Raw genomic sequence first — 20,536 nt, 5'->3', positions numbered from 1 at the left:
TGTCGAAACAATGTTGTTTATATAACCACATTGTCATAGTTTTAGGACATAGTGACATCAACATCAAAAGGTAATGTACCCTATTGTGGGAGCTGTGGACTATTGGTTTAAAATATAATTTATTTCGATACATTACCTTCAAACCGCCGAGGTTAATCTTTATGTGACATTTTTTACATATTCCGGACAGTTCATAAAACAAAACAAAAATCCTATATTTAGATAAGTAAATTAATATACGAAGTGATCAATCATTCGAATGGCAACTAATAAAGGTCAAAACGAGGAAACTTTTTTTTTATTCTTGAAAAGTCCTACACTAATCGCGATACGTAGTAACGAATTACAGCTGCTTTCAATGAGTACGTAGCTGAAAGTAGTATCTTTGGTTAGCTTGCTTGCTAGCTGAACCGTACAATCATTGTAAAATTATTAAGGTATAATACCCTCCTTTCAAAGAATCAATTTGAAATCATCTGCTTACACATCTATAGTTTTCCTCAAATTGTCAGTCCTGACCAATGACCAAGGCAAATATATAGGGGTCTCATTGGGGGGTTCCGATCCGGGATTCCCGCTTACTGTTTTGTCTGATTCCCGTTTCCCTCTTACAGTATGTACGAAAGCAATTCTCATTTTTTTGTTAATTTCCCGTGTCCCAACAGAATTCATTTCCCTTTTTCGCGGCACCATAATTTGTATTTCACGTGTCACGCTTACAAAAACTTAGACCCTAATGAGACCCAATATATAACATCCATAAATAGGGTAGACTAGGGAATATCAAAGAAAGAAAAACACAGAAAAGTGGATAGCCCTTTAATTTTTTGTTCAACTGCTGACTTCCGTAGTGGGCAAGGAAAATATCCACTGCCGGCACAGCAGTGGTGGGGCTATTGGGGTACTGAACAGACTAGAAATAGTGTCGAAAGGATGAACAATCAGTTATCCAGATGTTAAAAAGTTTCAAGTCGTCACTGTTCTTTGGAGAGAAAAAAACATAATAAATGCATATATATATATAAATAAAAAATGAAATGAGGTTTGATTTCTAAGGACACTGAGATCTCACAGAGACCCAAGGATATTATTGTAAGACACAGTAGATAGGGTGGACCGTTTGGCCATCACAATGAGAAAAACAAACTGTGTAGAAAACCATATATAATGCCCCCGGCTTGACAAAATGTAAAACAAAGGACACAGATGTATATAACAAACCGAGATTCTAATATAGAATGCTTGTTTAAATGCACATCCTTATTCATAATACAAATTCAAATCTAGATATTCAAAATATCAGCACATTAAAATTTAGCAGAGTCATACTCATATTTTGAGAATCTGCGTTCATGCACAAATAGTATTTTACAACTTTTTACTTAATACAATGTACATGTATTTCTTTACTGAAACAAACTATAACATTTCAACAAAAATTCACATGGACATCATCATAGTAAGTTCTTTTCTTACACAATAGTTCAACAAATTCCTGTTCATCCTTTTGAAGTGTTTTGTGTTAAAATGAATTATCGAACAAACAAACAGATGGGTGAAATAATTATAAAATGCATAGGACGTACTAAATTTATGCAGCAGTCTCCTGATTTGCTATTTCGTCCTTTATAAACTGTGCAGCAGCAACTAAAATCTTTTTGTTTTTTGTAACTCTAACCTTCCCGTTATTTTCTTCTGACATGACATTGTATACACCATCTACTCCCCCTCGTCTAAAAGCTAGTTTTAAATGCTGGATGTTAAAATAAGTCCGGGTTTAGCCATTTTTTTAGTCATACCCGCTGAGATAGGCAACAATTTCAACGATTCATAGTTACTATTGGAAATTTCAATATTTATCAAAGTCTGATAAGCAAAATCAACAGAAAAACTGTGAGGTTGTAAATGAGCAAGAGAAAATCCTGCCTTTCCGATTAATTCCTGTAAAGCCAAGACATCTCCCAATGCGTTATGTGCATCGTAACTGAAGTTTTCACCGAGAAAATCCTTCACCAGTTCCTCCTGCTTAAAACTTTTCTTTTCCGACTTCCTTTCGGGATATTCAGCTCTAAAAACATGTAAAGTATCAACGAACCCGTTGCACTTGGCTTTAAAACCATTTAGCAAGTTTTCATCAGTAAGAGCTTGAATAATAATTTTTGTATCAAAAGATTTGATGTTATGTCCAAACAACACAGCATTTTCTGGCAACCAAAAGATAAACTCTTTTAAACATTCTTCTTTGTTTTGGTATGGTACTGGTATACCATTCCGATAGAGTACATTCCCTGTCCTGGTTAATCCTGTTTCCTTTGATGCTCCTGGGGTAATAGGTTGTAGCGGCATAACGTATTGGCTGATTTTTTTTGTCCCACATACAGCAGCGATCTGTGTTATGTCACAAGAAATACCTGTAATAATATATAGCATTCACCTTAGGTACATATTCACATACTAGTAATTAGAATAAGTCGGAAATATACTTTTAACTGTTATTTATTACACTAATTTAAACTTTTGGTTATTTTGTTTTTGCTATTTGCCAATCAAATGTGTTACATTTTGGATTTGTGTTATGTGTTATGTTGTAATGTTAAAAGGGGGAGGGGCGTTGAGTGCGAATAATAATTCACCCTCCCCCACCTTTTTTCACCACAGTTTTCAGGTGCCTGTCCTAAATTGGAAGCTTTTTATATAGATTTAAAGTTCACTGTTTCATATTTGCCGCTTATAACTGTAGTTTATAAAAGGCAGTTTTTTTCTCTCTCAAATTACTGTACGTACGAAGTAACTTGAAATAATTTTCACCCTTGGTCTGTCTACACACAAATTTACAGGCACTGGTCTCAATGGTAATTATAATAAATTGCATTATTGCATAATAAAGGCAACTTGCGACGGTGATTGAAATTTATGATTGTATTTTTTGGGTTTATCAATCTGAAAATCTATGATATAGGTTCGGAGTGTTGGTGCATTTTGTTCATAATAGACATTAGAATAAAACGTACCAAGTCCAGCGGTTTCCAAATCAAAGAAAACAGTCGACGTTTTGCCCAAGTGTAAAGTAAAGTCGTCATTTTCGGTAGTTGGTGCAGGGATCTCTTCCATGTCTGGACTCTCTTTGTCTGTGCTTGAAATAGCCGACCTATAACTGTTGCCTTCTCTGATTTCCTTGGACCTTACGGATCTAGCTCTGCTTCCTTTTTTGTCCCTTCGTTTTCTCTTAAATGCTGGGGTGGCAGCTTTTGTCTTTTCTCTCTTTCTTTTTCTATCCATACGTTCCCGTTGTTGTGACGTAAATTTACCCGGAGATAGGCTGTGGTTTTTGTTGACCTGTTGTAGGATAAGAACACAATAGATAATTTATGAATACGAGTTATTTAATATTTAAACCACAAGAAACTAGAAGTAGGGTATATAGCTACATGTAAGAAGTTCTTTGAACTTTAAAAAAGCAAAACATATATATCGTTTTATGGGATTTAAAACGTACTAAGAATGCTAATTCTTTAATTGAAGTTTATCTTAATCTGTTGTCAACCAGAAATTCAGAAACGATTTTGGGGCTTGACATCAGTGACAACCGAGACTGAGAGACAATCTTTAGTAATAATTCTTATACGATTTGCATATTAGGGAATACGTTGATATGATTGGTCGAGCGGACTTCAGGTAGTTGATCTTGACGTTGGTTATTTTTCGATTCGTTTGAATGATAGGAAGTATTTTTGTAGTTTATTTTATCAGATTGCAAATTTCAAGTACATATTTTTGCGTAAAACAAATACATTCATTCAATGACACAAAAATACAGCTTACATCGGATAAAGGTTACGAGTGCGGAAACATATTTCCCCTATTTCCAATTTTAATCCTGTAATAATCAACATTTTATTTGTTATTTCATACTGAATATAATACATACCTCAACAACATAGTTACGGCCCTCATTCTTTTGAGATATCGCTGAAGCCACTCGAAATCCCAACGATTGACTTCCACCGAAATGCTTCGAATTTGGGGCTTTTGTTGAAATGATATAGTTCAGTGATTCATTGCTTTGGGAACTACATAGATTGGCCAATTTGTCAGTATTTTCACTGAATTTGGAAAAAACAGTTTGAATATCTCGTTGCAATTCTACTCCTTCTAAGTCCTTGCCATATGGTAAACTTTTATGTCTGTATCCGATGGGATCTTTGATGTAACCACACCAACTGGAACACAGACTGTGGTCTCCAAATGCGTGAGGTACAATTGCATCAATGGTAGATTTCAAATTTTCAATATCTCCTTTATTTTGTTTAATTGCGTATTTGTCCTTCACAAAATAATCTATTACAGTTGTAGATATACTTCTTTTGTGCTTTTGGTGTAATTGTAGTAGATCTCCTGTAAAGTTTTTGCGGAAAAGGTTGGAATCACTCCGTTTAATGACATCATGGTCGACTTCCTGGCATTAAAGTGGTGTCTTCGTCCATAGTCAAAGAATTGACCATATATCCCATTTTCTCTATGTCCTTAACCTGCAAAAGTGAAATTTGAATTAAAAAAAAAGAACAAAAGAGCAGAACATCAGTTCCTAGGATTACCTCAAAATGGATTTTTTTTCATAACCAAACAATTTTTTAGAGTTATAAGTTAGGTATTTAGAATGTGTGTCTCTCTGGTTTTGTTTCACCTTGAGCATATGAAGACAACATAAACTTTTTTCATGATTACAAAAAGTGCCTAAACAAATTAACGTGTGTGTTGTTTTTCATTGTGTTTTTTTTAAATTTTATTTCGGCTGGAGTGATAATAATGCGAACAAATAAGAATTAAATATGGCAAGCCGTTTTGCTATTTATTCTTACTCCAAGATTTCTCATATAATTTATCAGATAGCTTATATGATTGTCTTTATAAGATATCTCTTCAACTATATAAGATATTTTATAAATTATATAAGATATCTTAATTATATAAAAATTGTATATAAGATATCTTATATAAAAACTGTTTATAAGATATCTCATATACTTTATAAGATATCTTATAAACTTTAGAAGATATCTTATAAAGAATACAAGATATCATATAAACTTTATGAGATATCTTATATAACATTAAAGATATCGCAAGTAACATTAGAGATATTATAATATATGATATATCTTATTAAGCCATTTCAATTGTTATTTTATAGTGTGTCTTTCGATGTTGGGATATTACATTATTGTTTTATTATAGGGTGAAGGTTGGTATCTATCAAAATTTTCAAACCGCTGCATTTGTTTGCACCTGTCCTAAGTCAGGAACCTGATGTTCAATTGTTGTTATTTGTTGGTGTGGTTCAGAAATGCTTTTTTTTTTATTAATAAAGATTAGACCTTTGGTTCTCCTGTTTGCATGGTTTTACACTTGTCATTTTGGGGCACTTTATAATTTGCTGTTCGGTGTGAGCCAATAGAATCAGAGGATAATAATGCTGTAAATGTGAAGAACGAAAGAGAGGGTATACAATATTTAATCAGTTAAAAAAATTGACGAGTATTATTGAATTATAAAGAAAAATTTACCAAGTGATTCAATACAAGCCATCAATCCCCAAAGTAAACAGAGGAATTAACCAGACAAGGTGGTTCCTATTTATGTATTTAATAAGATGTTGGCATGCATAAAGGAGTTGCTAAATTTGGATCTATAATAGACAAACTCAAAATAAAACAAGAGAGATTAGAAATTGAGGAAGAAAGAAAATAATGCAAAAAACTATAAGAATTTGTGTTTAAAGAGTTACTCGTTGTCAGGAGACACTCAACCTACACTACGAAGTTATGTTAGTGGGTCAAATAACGATGACAGTAGATATAATTGTATGTTGAATTCATCCTTTCAAGGAGGTCGTCCGGGAAATTTGGACTGCCGATGGAAAAAAGGATTTGTTGATGTATAGAAGTTATACGTACTGATGTTGTTTATCATCTTAACAACGTGTTTTATTGTTCTTTCATTTGTCTTTGATCTATTATTAATATTACTTTTACTGTTGAATGGTTTTATGTGATATCCGTTTGACGTGGCTCAGTACTTATACATCTCGTCAATGTGTTTGTATTGGCTTTCATTTTTTCCGACGTAGTTTCGGTTTGTGCACTTTGAACTTAAGGACGCTTCACTATGGCAACAGACTACGCATGCTCGAAAATCCTTTCTGTGATTGGACAAAATGCTGTCACGGTGGTTGATTTGGTTGTGTTTGAAAAAACGTCTCGAAAATCATATCGTGATGGAAAGCAAGTGAAAAACTATAAATATTAGAACTAGATCTTACAAAGATTTATATTTTTATTAAAATAATTGTTTTTCCAATAGCTCTTTGCATCCATGGCAGCTGTTTATTCGGGACAATTATATAATTATATAATTTTTAATGTAATTAAAACTTTATTGTACGAACGTTAATGACTTTTAGAACGCACCTACGCATGTGAGATTTCCGCGGGGTTTTGGTGAATGTAAACAGAAATATACTACTTATACTATCAATAGTTTCTAGCTTTGTTAACCATGAATTAAGTTTAATGTAAACAGTAGTAAATGTATATTTGTTTCTTTTTATTTGCACTAGATTTTTTGACAAATACAAATTTTAGGTGTCATCACAATATTCTTATATATTATTGCCTTAATATAACCAGACTTAGTAAAGAATTTCTTGTAGAAACATTCAGACGGAGATTTTATTAAAGAGGTCCTGCATCATTAAGTCATTGTGCTTCTGAAGGCTATCGAAATGATAGTTTTAAAATATACTAAAATTTAAATACGTCGGATATCTTTTTTAAAGATAGTTTTTGTTTAGTGGTTTGTTTTGTATATGCGACTTTTTGTATTTCTTTTGTTCTTATAACGTGATTCTGTACTTTAAAAGATCCCGTCAGTATGATATTCTTCTATTATATGTCATTATGGTAATGATATATTTCTATTATGAATTACTATATACGTTGAACCACAAACGTCAAAATCATTCAATTGCGTAGCGGAATCAACTATTTTTGGATTCTTATAAGTTTTATATATAACTTTTGGACTATTTTAAATCTCGGTCTATTTATGAAATTTATTCTTAAATACTTTTGATTTTTTAACCCTGTATGCTAACATTGCCTATATAAATTTCAAAATTGTTTGTATACCACAGGCACTTGTCTCAGAAAAAAATTTTCCTATATGCCTTATTATAAGGTATATAGGATTTTTTTTCTGAGACAAGTGCATGTGTTGTATACACATTGAACGACAAATTTATGTGACGTCTAAAATTTCTGACGTCAGACACTCAAATCAACCAATGTATTCGTAGATAGTAAATGTGTTTGTGTTCTGTTATATTGTTCCTTTTAAAATCGTCATATGATGATGACTGATGTACTCATATTTTGACTATTTTATTTATTGTGTCTGTTTATTTAACGCATCAATGTGAATATAACGGAATTTGACGAGACTGTCATTAAAGTGAGATGGTAAGCGCTATAGAACCAGGTTTAATTCACCATTTTCTACATTTGAAAATGCCTGTACCAAGTCAGGAATATGACAGTTCTTGTCCATTCGTTTTTGATGCGTTTTGATATTTGATTTTGCAATGTGATAATGGACTTTCCGAATTGATTTCCCTCTAAGTTCAGTATTTTTGTGATTTTACTTGTTTGAATCGGGATCGGTATGTTGCCTTGCTACAGGTCACATACGGATCCGTCAGAGAGTGGAAGAATGGAGTCTGAACGGGCAAAGAGCGTTAAACTCTCCCTTCATGAGACAACAGGCTGGCTGGACGTTGCTGTGTACTTTTACATCCCACACAGTTCACGTTGGCAAAGGTTTGACGGTCGGAAGAAAAACTGCTGTGATAATATTTCTATGTCCCAGCCAACATTAGGATTATTGTTTTGTATTTTTCTTAGGGGGTGAGGGGATGAAAGATACATGGTTGAATTTTTTTTTTTAACTTCTACTAAATTTAACAAAAATTGATAACAATGAAAACTAGCACGAGTTATCATGAACTGCTTTATGTTTTGCCTACGACGAAAGCCATAGAATGTGAAAACAAAGTGTGCAATTTTCGGCGCTTTTGTATAACTTTTTGGAATTTTGGATCCTCAATGCTCTTCAACTTTGTACTTGTTTGGTTTTATAAATATTTTGATTTGAGCGTCACTGATGAGTCTTATGAAGACGAAACGCGCGTCTCGCGTACTAAATTATAATTCTGGTACCTTTGATAAATATTGTATAAATCTTTTTTTTCTCGGTGAAGTTTTATTGTTTGTCATAGTTTAATATATTGTTTGTCAGGTTTTATCGGACTACATAGAACAATACTATAAATAAAATCTTCCACGACAGCTTCAAATATACTTGAACATAAAGTTTAACATGGTATTTCATGTCAAGAGAAATCAACGAAAGCTGATTCGAGCTTGATTACCTCAAGTGACAACAAAAACCTAAAATATGGCGAGAATAACATTCGATTAAGCAGAGACATTTTTTTTAGTTAAAAAGAATTACAGTAATTGATTTACTTAAAAACTTAATTCTAATACGACGTCCTTATTACGCTTTGTAAACAAAGCCGTGTTTTTATGAGCACAAAATATGTTTGACACATGCGCACAAATTTATGTTTATGTTAAAGTTATTTCCATCGTTATCCTATAAAATATATACATTCAAGTAGCTTACATAAACTTTTATAATATATGTTATATCGAACAACATATATTTACCCTGCTCGTATTTTTTGAACTTATCAAATATGGAATGTAATGTACAGACTCCTCGGGGAGGAAACGGGAACAGCTAAACGTTTTTACGGTATTTAAGTACTCTCCGACCTATAACAATACTGTATTTTTCCTATTAGAATCGAAATAATTCCTTCAGGTCATGATCTATGCTCATTTTAACATGGGTAGGCATTATATTTGACCACATTTTACACCACGCTTACGCTCAGTGTAAAATATTGACAAATATAATGCCTACCCATGTTAAAATGAGCATACAGCATGACATTGAAGGAAATATTTCTTAAATACACACTAGCTACCCATTAACCAGAATTCAACAGCTGTCTTATCCGACAATTTTCACCTTTAAAATTCTTATATTTGGTAAAAAAAAAAAAAAATAAAGAAGAAAAAAGTATTTTAAATCAATTTTAACTTGGATTGTGAAAGAATGTGTAAATGGACTTGTTTGGTGAATTTGATAAATTGTTTTCATTTTTGTAATTGATGCTGAGGGTATTCCATTGTTTGTATTCCAATAGACAATTTATGTGTTTCAACCCAAGCTGATATTGTTACAGCTATCTGTTTTTAAAATACACGTTATTAATATGATCATAATTGTTACGTAATAAATCTGTTTTGTTATTGTTACTTTCATAGATCTGTTTTTGATATTGAAACGTTTGTTTGTTTTTTATGTTTCTTTATTAAAGTTATAGTTAGTAAGTAAACACATATTTAGAGTCTGGCATGATATGTACGCCCGACATGATATTTATCAACAAATAACTAATTATAAGCACATTTAACAGAATACACATGCATAATATAACAGATAATTAAGAAAACATGCATAAATCAAAGCAAGCAAGCTCAAAAAAGAAGAGAAAAGGCCATTTTGTTCTAACTGGTACATAGACGAACGCTAAATCAAATAACTTTAAATAAAAGCAAACAAAGAACAAAACACTGAGGGCTAGAAGACTTTAGCTGAGATACAGCAGTTATTGTCTGCACGAGCTACAGAAACAGTTTCACGATGAACAACCTGTATGTTGAAACACAAAAAATTGAACTGTTCCTATAAAGTAGAGAGGCTCCGTGCATGGTTAAGCAGGAAGTTCCACAACCTTATTGCCCCAAAGCCAAAGCTCTTTTTGACATACCATGTAGTTCTTAGTTACTATAGTATGGTAAATCAACTGTGAGTTTGAATCTAAAATTAAAAAGTTATTTTTAAAATTCAATATATTGTGTGAGAACTCTGGACTAGATTTTATCACAATTTTGTAAGTTTCTTATGACATGGTTCTCATACGTCTGCTTTTAAGTGTTGTTAGCTTAAAAATGATTCTAGTATTTACAAAAAAAGAAGATGTGGTATGATTGCCAATAAGACAACTCTCCACAAGAGACCAAAATGATACAGAAAGTAACAACTATAGTTCTTCAACAATGAGCAAAGCCTATACCGCAGTCAGCCATAACAGGCCCCGAAACAACAATGTAAACCAATTCAAACGAGAAAACTACCGGCCTAATTTAAGTACAAAAAATAAACGAAAAACAAATATGTAACACATAGAACAAAGGACAACCACTGAATTACAGGCTCCTGGCATGGGACAGGCACATACATAGAGAATGTGACGGGGTTAAACATATATAGGGATTTCAACCATCCCCTTAGCTGATCCAGTGGTGTAACAGAACAACATGTGAACGATTTATAATTCTCAGTTGTAAAAGGATTAACTCATAAGATGGACAAAAATACAAATAAGTGGACGTGGCCGGGTACTTGTACATCCCAGGAACAAAAAGACACTTAAGTACAGATCTAACAAAATCAATATTAATACCAATAAAACAATATTCAGTGATGTAACTGCAGTGTTGAATTGGTAACATTTTAATATAAGTTTATCTAAAGGATCGATATGTCTACCAGAATAGTTTCTAAATTTCCGGGCACGGTTAACAACATTTCCGTAAACATGAAGACATGCTATCCCGTTTGAAATAAGATTTTTACAGTTACAACCAAACTTCAAAACCATATCTTTATATTTATGAAAGAATTCAGTAAATGTTTTAAATAATTTGTGGTAACGAAATCCCTGGCTTAATAGTTTACCAGTTATACAAAGATTACGTTCTTAACGTTAAAATAATAATAAAAAAAAAAAAACAGACATGGGCATAGCGAACGATTAGTAAAATATAAACACAGTAAGATTGTACCAAAGGAAGGTAACCATCCAAAAAGGAAAACTAACAATAGGGAACGAGAATCGTTCATTAGAGTTAATATAGTCATTGTAGATGAATCTGAGAGCTTGTTCTTGCAGTTTTTAAATTTTTGTTTTATTTTGTGATCCAATTCTTTTCATAACGTTTAACTGTCTGGCTGGTGTTTTATATACCAGATGTTTGATATGATCATCAGATCACAATTAACACAGGACGTGGAAGGGTATTTATACATCCCTACAACAAAACGGACATTTAATATAGATCTGAAAGTAATCGCAGTTACTGACAATTAGTTTAAAGAACATCTAATCACAAATCATGTACTAGTGTCTGAGATTACAGTTTCATTCAGCACATATCTGACATCCATTGGATTTTGGGTAACTGCGTCATTAACAGTCGGAGTAAACATGACCTTGTATTTTGATTCTCCTTTTTCGTATCTGCCACCCGTTTCTCGCATATCTTATTTTCAACTTTGTTGCACTTTTTTTGGGTAAACAAAATATTCGTGTAGTAATGTTTAAATATTTTAACGAAAATTCACAAATTTAGATTCATATAGTATGAGTATTTTAAAAGTGCGTTTAATATCTATCACATAGAATCGTCACCTTAGTGACAATAAATAATACGTACTCTCCAATGATTATGTCAGTCAAGTGCGTATTGGAACTCCTTCATTCAAGAACGGCGAAACTCAACATTACAACGTCATGGCAAAAAGAGAAAGAAAAAAAAACCGACGAAAACACAAACAACAGTAAAGAAAAGCACATCTCAGGAATCTAAAGACTGAGTAACACGAACCCCATCATTGTCCAGAGTATTTAAAATAATTGATGATCATAAAGATCAGACAGTGCTGGAAGGTTTAAACGACTGCTCTAACCGAAAGTGCCACATTGTGGTAAGGTAATAATTGAGTCGACTTCTACATTTTCTCCACTGCAATAACTAGAGTTTTAAGGTGATGTAAATATAAAGGAGTATACTAAACAACAAAACGGTTGTCTACGCGCCCTTTAATACATTTCTTAGGGCAGGAAACATAAATCAACTTTTTTTGCCATGACTTAGAAGTATTTCTTGATGTTGAGCTTCTCTGCAGGAGATCATAGCAGCATCATGTATTGTCTTGCTGAACTCTTTTTCCTTTTTGCGTAATGTTGTATCACTAATTGGTGGTAAGTTGCATTCTGTTAAGAAGTTGTTTACATGGTATGGTCCCATTCCTGCGTGTGTCATACCTGTGTATACAAAAGTTGCATGATAAATGTGTGTATATAATATGTGGTGTTTTTTTTTTTATCAAATGAGCAATATTTTAGCTGTATGATGATTTGAATAAAGTTTCCTGCATTGAAATAATGTCATCTTTTGGTATACTAGCACACAATGCATTATGCAGGTAGGTATGTCAACAATCAAATATGTTTTGCAGTTTCCATACTTTGTAAATTGAAGACAGTCATTTCAGAATTCTATTCTACAGTTGGTTTTTTTTCATTGTTTTAAAGGCACTTCGTTGGCTAATCAATTAATAGACAAAAGATATAAATAATGTTACATTTAAGCATGGAATTACATTATTTCTGTTGCAAATTGAAGTGAGAATGTTTAAATGTTTATAAATGCATATGCAAAGATTGTCACTGAAAAATAGAGTCTGGGTTCTCTGGGAATGTTTTTTTTATAAATATTGTTTCCTATAGAAATAATGTTTTAGAATGGAGATAATGGTACAAGAAATTCAGTCACATAAAATTGTATTTCACAAAGCTTAATTAAATCAACATTTGAATCATAAACAATTCATTAATTTTTATGGCTAAATTCTGGATCATGTCAATGGCAGTTTATAGAAAAGATGGTGGCAAAATAATAGCTGTATTGCAAGACTTGTGTTGTTAAAATATATCTTCATACCTATTGCAACTTTGGAATTTATGCAATAACTTCCATTTGGGGTTCTCTTGCCTGTATGCACATCAGTTGTTGCAAGACATGCAGAGTTGTCACATTTGATTAGTAATACACTTGCCAAACCATACAACCTACATGTACAGAAGTAAATAAACAAAGTTTAACAACAATTACAAAGTAAGCCTCTATTTCCAAATTTTATTAACAATTCTTTATAATTTTAATTTTGGATGTAACACTTCTTCTGATCGGCTGACGACTTTTTGTTTATTATATCATAGACACAATATTTGTCATGTGACTGACCATGACGTCATCAACGTTTTTTCATGATTTACGCCGGTTTAAAATGGAATAATTTTTAGAATTAAATTATAAGAAATAACTAATATTTTGTCAGTCTATTCGAAATAACATAAAAAATGTGGTGCACACGGTTTAATAACCCGCTACCACTGGGGTTCATAGTCAAGCGAAGTTAATAGTATGTATAAGTTATGTAGAACTCGGTTGGAAATGTATTCAATCATGTTATGAACCAAAGGGTAAAGAGGTCACTGAGGTGACATACAATACATGCATGTAAATTTAACTAATATTTATTAAAAAAAATATATTGCTTATAAAAGTTTATTCTACTTTTTTTATTTGCTGAAACGTGAGATTCTGTAAAATCTAGAATTGAAATTTGCTGAAGTCAGAGTTGACACATATTTTGTGTTTACCTCTCACCAACTGTGTTAGATAAATGTAATGGCAAGTTACACCGGCAACAGTGCATTTCCCTTGCCAAAACATCGAGTTCTACAACTCTTCTGCCCTCTATCCAAGTATTGTTTTATCAGCATCTATAATTAATTCATCTACAACCACTTCACAACCAATGTCAGTAAGATGGTGCGTGTATTGGTTGTGGTCTAGTAAATCTGCGTTTTGATAAGAGGTGTTTTTACGGTCATTATTCAGTTTAAAAAAAAAGAATGCCTTTTCGATTTTTTTTATTTGTTTCTAATAAAAGAGCCAGACTTGTTCCTTTCTCTATCTATTGTGAAAGTGTTTAATATTTCAGAAATTCCTCTTCAATCATTTTGTCAACATTGTATCTGTCTATTAAACGCTTGAAATTGCATCGAATATTTAAAACACTTCACTGACTCAAATTATGTTGTCCGTTAGAAAAGAGTTATCTCCCTGTAGTGTTAGGTACCACCTTAATCACTGTCTGGTCTTTTATTATTACCATGAAAAGGTCAACGAGCCCATTGCTAGCAGTAAACAAGGCATTACATTAAACGTCGCTTTCGATTGATTGGTTTATCAAAGATCTTTAAATCATTTTATATAGATTTCAATTTTATTAAGATAGTTTATTAAAATTTAATGCTTGAAGATGCACATTAACCCAGATGAGCGACACACACTGCTAAAATAAGAACCTCTAGTTTTTTTCATTACTCAGTATTATTCAGAATCGGTTTTTGGGGTTCCTCTAGTTAACTATAGTGTCGATGAAAACCTTGATGCATTTTGCGACCCATTAGTCATTAGCTCACGAAATGATGTGTTCTCTCATTCTTATAACAACTGCATGTACATGTGCCACTCAAAACATTTGATATAACGGCATATAACATATAATACAGATTTATATTTTTAGGTTAAGCCTTCAGTGTTGTAAACCATTAATGTATCTCTATACCACATCTTCTTATATATATTTATAGAAGCAAAAAAATAAAATAAAAGACCCAAAACAGATAATAATTTAGTATTGTTTGTCTTTTAACCACGGCGTTGTCAGTTTATTTTCAATCTATGAGTTTGACTGTCCCCTCGATATCTTTCGACCCACTTTTAGCAAGAGGGTCTACACAACCCTTAAGGTTAAATTAAATAGAAATTACAACAAATGTCATATACTATATATAGAGAGATTGTTTTGCTTTTTTATTTTTTGTTTATATTTCATGGTTTTGTTTAAGAAATGTAATTTGTGTATGTTTATATAATTTGCCACAAACGTATTGTAAGAGTTTACAAATGAATACGACAATACCGTGATATTTGAACTGAATTTAATCGAATTATGTACGCCAATGAGAGAAAACGAGGAAAAACACAAAATTTAGTATAATCATTACTTTAGGTACGGTGTTGAAGATGTAAGATGTTTTTATTGAAATTATTCATTGCATTTTTCGATGTTCTCAATCAATTATAATACATTCTGAAATAGAAAACTCTTTAAATATAGTACTCAGGTTGAAACTATTTTTTATTCTTGTTTAATGTGTAGTAAGGATCGTCTAACCATCCATACTTGATATTGTAAACATGGTTTTTATCATAAATAGATTTTAATTACCCATCAGACTGCTTGTACAGAATGTTTCTATATTGTGTCCCTGTTTTTCTGAGAATTATCTTAACATTCAATGCATATATCATAAATAAGAGGAAATCGATTTCCAATGCACCTAATTACCAAACCAAAGAAATTTACAAAACCATGGCTATGGATGATAATTATATTAACGTTATTGTTTCCTACATGCATGTTAATGAATTACAATTGGCGCCATTTCTCTATGGAAGATAAGCTAATCAGCATCAACACAACACTCGGAATACCTCTGATGTAACCGTTATTATTTGACCTTGCATTTGTAGCGTTTGATGAGCGTGTCAGATGCGGTATTTTTGGTTCATACATGAATGCTTACCACAAATAATAAGAATGGGAGAGTGAATAATGTATTTCTGGGAATTTAGAAATGGGAAAAAAGAATAGTAAATTAAAACCAGAAGAAGTCAGCGATTTAAAAAAGAAAACATATTGTGAGTATATCTGATTATTTAATGATAAGCCAATTCATTAAATTTATTTATAATGTGTGTATATAGCTCTAAAATAATTCAATGATATTGATTCTCACATCAACGGATATTAAAAGCATTTAATACATAACTATAAATATATATTTTGTGTATTCAGTAATATTTTTACACTGCATGTGCATACATCAGTGGTCATTTCAAGTCAACCCTCAAGTGCCTCTCTATAATTCAAGTGATTATATACAAACACAATGATCTTTTTCAAGTTGATATACATAGCTTTTTATCGTTTTAAATTTATTCTAGTAAATTGCATTTGTCTTTACAAGGATGTTATCGATTTATTGAGTGCCTTGATATCACCAAGGGAGCCTTCCACATTAAGTAATCAATAGTATGTTTATGATTACCACAACATAACGTTGCAGTAGCGTGCTCCATTATGATTTATAACATCTTATCCACATATTCTATTATTTAATTATCACATTGTTAGCAAGATAAATATTCCAATGATAAACGGATTCTACCAGAATTTTAAATCCAATTACTTAATTTCAGTAGAAGAGAATCAGATAATTTCAGATTATTATTTTAGTTAATAGCTTATACCTATAGTTTATTTTATGACGGTTTAATAGAGATATATATGCTGTAGTAATTTGAATTTTTCTTTTGAAAATGTCTGTGATTCCAAATGTTTAATCGTATGTGTTAACTTTGAAAGAGTTGTCTCTCTTTGTGGTAGGGATAATGTCTATCATGTATGATGAACGTTTTATCCGCACCATGTTTACATGCTTTGGCAACAAAACATTGAAAGAATGTCAAAATTTATTTTGCAGCACATGTATACGGAAAATTGTAGTTTTTCTTTGCGCATATTTCACATTTCGCAAACACTCCGTAATATTCTCGTATTACGGCTTTGATTTGCGGCTAAACTCATTCAAACATCAAAATAAGAGGGCATAACTTGTCAGGCTAACGTCTAGTGGGACGAACACCATTTTTTTGTGTGTATATATATCGTAAAATGTTAGCCGTTTGATACATTGTGACTTCTTGCTGATAATGCACGATACCAATGTGCAGAGAACTTTGCAGGAACATTAAGTTCTGGCCAAGGACTAATATTTTATCGCTCCATACAGCAATTTTACTGACCCTTTTTATATATCGTATCAAATCATTTGCAACCTAACAAAACATTTTTTCAATGTGTTGTCAGTTAAGACTTTCTGACTTTTTAAAAACTTCAATTATCTTTATTGAATGTTAACTTACGTTTTTAACATACCTACTTGCACATTCCATTCTCTCTCTTCGATTTTCTATGGGAATTGTAAGTGTAATCGTACGTTTAAATCATAACATATATATAGCAATAAATAGTTAAAGATATGTGATATAATTATAATTTCACAATAGGAGCATTGTAAAATATTGGAAACTGTCAAATTTATCTTCCACGCGATCTTTTTATTCGTTATTTTCTAACCGTTCTTTTTATTTGTCGTTGGGTGGCTGTCTCATTGACGCGCATGCCCACATGTTTCATTCATGTAACTTTGTCATATCCTCGACACCCTAAACATCCTGTTTGGCCAATACTGAAAATACATTTTGGTAGCAATTTATTAATGGTGACATGTTTTTACAACTTTCAAATATACACCGTACGTATCATGTTAGTGTTGGTTTTTTTCTTAACATTTCACACTAGTCATTTGAGAGCCTTACCCCTACCTCCCCCCCCCCCCCCCCAAAAAAAAATGTACATCTAATTTTTATAGAGGACTCGATGTTTCACATGTGCAAATATGCAAGTATCTATCCTTATTATTATATCGTGGTCAATAATTAAGGTAAGGAGATACAAACAAAATACAGGTAATAAGCATTCTACAGACACCTGGTAATGATGAGAGTTTGGCATGCATTACACATAATTACTCCCTATACAATGTGGTATACATTATTATACTACAACAAACGCAGTATGTTAAATGTATTTAATTCTAACCTTTATGTACCAGATACAAGCTTCTCGGATGCATTTCATTAATGTGTATGTCTTTATTGTTTTATTGCGTCATTCATTTCGGACGTTTATTTTATGATCGTTCTGGATGACGTCTAACTTTTAGCTCAGTGATGACAAATTTTAATGTTTTACCCGTACTTTTTAGCTCACCTGGCCCGAAGGGCCAAGTGAGCTTATGCCATCACTTGGCGTCCGTCGTCGTCGTAAACTATTTCAAGAATCTTCTCCTCTGAAACTACTGGGCCAAATACTTCCAAACTTTAACTGAATGTTCCTTATGGTATCTAGTTTATAAATTGTATCCGAAGTATTGATCTATCATCAAACATGGTCGCCATTGCTAAAAATAGAACATAGGGGTAAAATGCAGTTTTTGGCTTATAACTCAAAAACCAAAGCATTTAGAGCAAATCTGACATGGGATAATATGTTTATCAGCTCAAGATCTATCTGCCCATAAATTTTCAGATGAATCAGACAACCCGTTGTTGGGTTGCTGCCCCTGAATTGGTAATTTTAAGGAAATTTTGTTGTTTTTGGTTATTATCTTGAATATTATTATAGAAAGAGATAAACTGTAAACAGCAATAATGTTCAGCAAAGTAAGACTTACAAATAAGTCATCATGACCGAAATGGTCAGTTGACCCCTTTAGGAGTTATTGCCCTTTATAGTCAATTTTTAACCATTTTTCGTAAATCTTAGTAATCTTTTACAAAAATCTTCTCCTCTGAAACTACTGGGCCAAATACTTCCAAACTTTGACTGAATGTTCCTTAGGGTATCTAGTTTATAAATTGTATCCGAAGTTTTGATCTAACAACAAACATTGTCGCCATCGCTAAAAATAGAACATAGGGGTCAAATGCAGTTTTTGGCTTATAACTCAAAAACCAAAGCATTTAGAGCAAATCTGACATGGGGTAAGATTGTTTATCAGGTGAAGATCTACCTGCCCTGAAATTTTCAGATGAATCAGACAACCTGTTGTTGGGTTGCTGCCCCTGAATTGGTAATTTTAAGGAAATTTTGCTGTTTTTGGTTATTATCTTGAATATTATTATAGATAGAGATAAACTGTAAACTGCAATAATGTTCAGCAAAGTAAGATCTACAAATAAGTCAATTTGACCAAAATTGTCAATTGTTCCCTTAAGGAGTTATTGCCCTTTAAAGACTTTTTTCACAATTTGTTCATCATGTTGACATCCTTTAAAAAATCTTCCCCTTTGAAACTGCTGTATCAATTTCAGCCAAACTTAGGCTAAATGAGTTTCAGAGTATCTAGTATAAATTTTATATTTTATTTCCTTGTATTTCAAGAAACATAGCTCCTATGGCTAAAATAGAACATAGGAGAAAATGATTATTTTTTTGGCTTTTGAAGAAAATAGGACGATCCAAAGAACATTTAAATAAATTGAAAAGCCAAAATAATCATTGATGAGAGATTTAACCAAAAGAATTAAGGTGAGCGATTCAGGCTCTTGAGAGCCTCTTGTTTTCATTACCGTCTATATTATCAACTCTTGCTTGTCATAAGAAACTGCACGTTTGTCCCATACCCCCCCCCCCTCCCAAATTAAAGGGGACCAGGGATATACTACAGGTCTTTTTCCGATCGGCAGAAATCCCCTTAACAAATAAAGCAGGTCTTCTGTTTTACAGCGAGGGATGTACAAGTACACAGCTACGTTCTTTAAGATTGGGACATCAAATCCGATGCCTCGTGTAGAAAGAGTGCCACGCGCTCACTGATGAGTTTGTTGTAGACGAAACGCGCGCTTGGCGTATATACTAAATTTAGTCCTGGTATCTATAATGAGTTTATCTGCATGTTAAGAACATTTGTAACAATTCTTTTAGGGATCCGTAGATGGCCTGTTTCATGGAAATTCAACATACCCTCATTTCTCAGTGGCTGACTAAATTACCGTGCCTCTATTACTAGACCTACTTGTTGTATGTATCGTTATTTTATTCTCGTCCTGGATGACATCATGTGCATTAAATATTTGCCATTGGACTTTAAGCAACTAGTTACCAATAAATCAATATATTATTTGTTATGTTTTACATCGTGGAAGTTCCTTTCACGGACTTTTACCTTTGCTTTCTTCGTTTGGCAGTATTATAATAACATAGTCAGCACTTTAACTTAAACCATTGCTTAATTGGTTGCAGAGTATTGTCCACTCGAGGACATAAACCTTTGTTCAAACTGAATCGTTTGCGGAGAGAAAGGTTAAGAATTTTGCTTATGTATTGTTTGTTCATTTGTTTATTTGGTCGATGTTTAATTAATTTAATTAGGTCAATAACAAAAAGTTTGATTGGCGCTTTATTTTTATTAAGCAGACGTCCCACTTGAGTCTGCTGTTTCTGAAATTTTTATGTCAGTTTGTGAACGTAGTGTTGAAAGATTTCGTATTGCCTGTTTTCTATTACAAAGATTACGATGAGAAAGGGACATCAATAGTTTTCCTCTTCGTTTGAAACACTTTTTTCTGCGTATATCTATATGTATACGATATAAAAATATCATCGTGAGGTTGCGAAACTTTAGTTGTGTATATGTTACAGAAAAAAAAAACTTAATGTTAACATAGACAACTTACAGTAACATTGAGAATTGAAACGGGGAATATGCCAAAGAGTCAACAATCCGACCAATAAG

The 20,536-nt window shown here is 32.5% G+C and overlaps 3 protein-coding genes across 3 annotated transcripts in view; 1 reads left to right on the top strand and 2 right to left on the bottom strand.

Moving 5' to 3' along the window:
• The window catches only part of LOC134705788 (uncharacterized), a 474,551-nt gene that overhangs the window by 307,364 nt on the left and 146,651 nt on the right, over nt 1–20,536 (bottom strand). The gene's annotated exons all lie outside the window — the stretch shown is intronic.
• LOC134708619 (uncharacterized) lies at nt 1,747–12,281 on the bottom strand. The gene is made up of 5 exons (XM_063569266.1): nt 12,119–12,281; nt 9,959–10,008; nt 3,929–4,456; nt 3,012–3,336; nt 1,747–2,411 (listed from the first exon to the last, which is right to left on the bottom strand). Exons 1-5 carry the CDS (start codon nt 12,279–12,281, stop codon nt 1,747–1,749), a joined length of 1,731 nt encoding a protein of 576 aa, XP_063425336.1.
• LOC134707320 (neuronal calcium sensor 1-like) overlaps nt 15,554–20,536 on the top strand; it is a 36,245-nt gene continuing 31,262 nt past the window's right edge. The window contains exon 1 of the mRNA XM_063566969.1: nt 15,554–15,812. Within this exon, the coding sequence (XP_063423039.1) occupies nt 15,749–15,812 (64 nt within the window). The 5' untranslated portion in view covers nt 15,554–15,748. The remainder of the gene's footprint in view (nt 15,813–20,536) is intronic.

The sequence above is a fragment of the Mytilus trossulus genome, chromosome 2, assembly GCF_036588685.1.
Source record: "Mytilus trossulus isolate FHL-02 chromosome 2, PNRI_Mtr1.1.1.hap1, whole genome shotgun sequence".
Classification (NCBI taxonomy): domain Eukaryota; kingdom Metazoa; phylum Mollusca; class Bivalvia; order Mytilida; family Mytilidae; genus Mytilus; species Mytilus trossulus.
The sequence above is the reverse complement of the archived record's forward strand: the minus strand, read 5'-3'. Positions and strand labels throughout refer to the sequence as shown.

Bases quoted from the DNA above. Each gene is read 5' to 3' on its own strand.
- LOC134708619 (XM_063569266.1), bottom strand. From the start codon at position 12,281: ATGGGACCATACCATGTAAACAACTTCTTAACAGAATGCAACTTACCA. The intron at 10,009-12,118 runs GCAAAAAAAGTT...TTTTAATTTTAG, and splicing joins AGAAATACTTCTAAGTCATG to ATTCAAACTCACAGTTGATT. The intron at 3,337-3,928 runs GTATGTATTATA...ATCCTACAACAG, and splicing joins GCCGTAACTATGTTGTTGAG to GTCAACAAAAACCACAGCCT.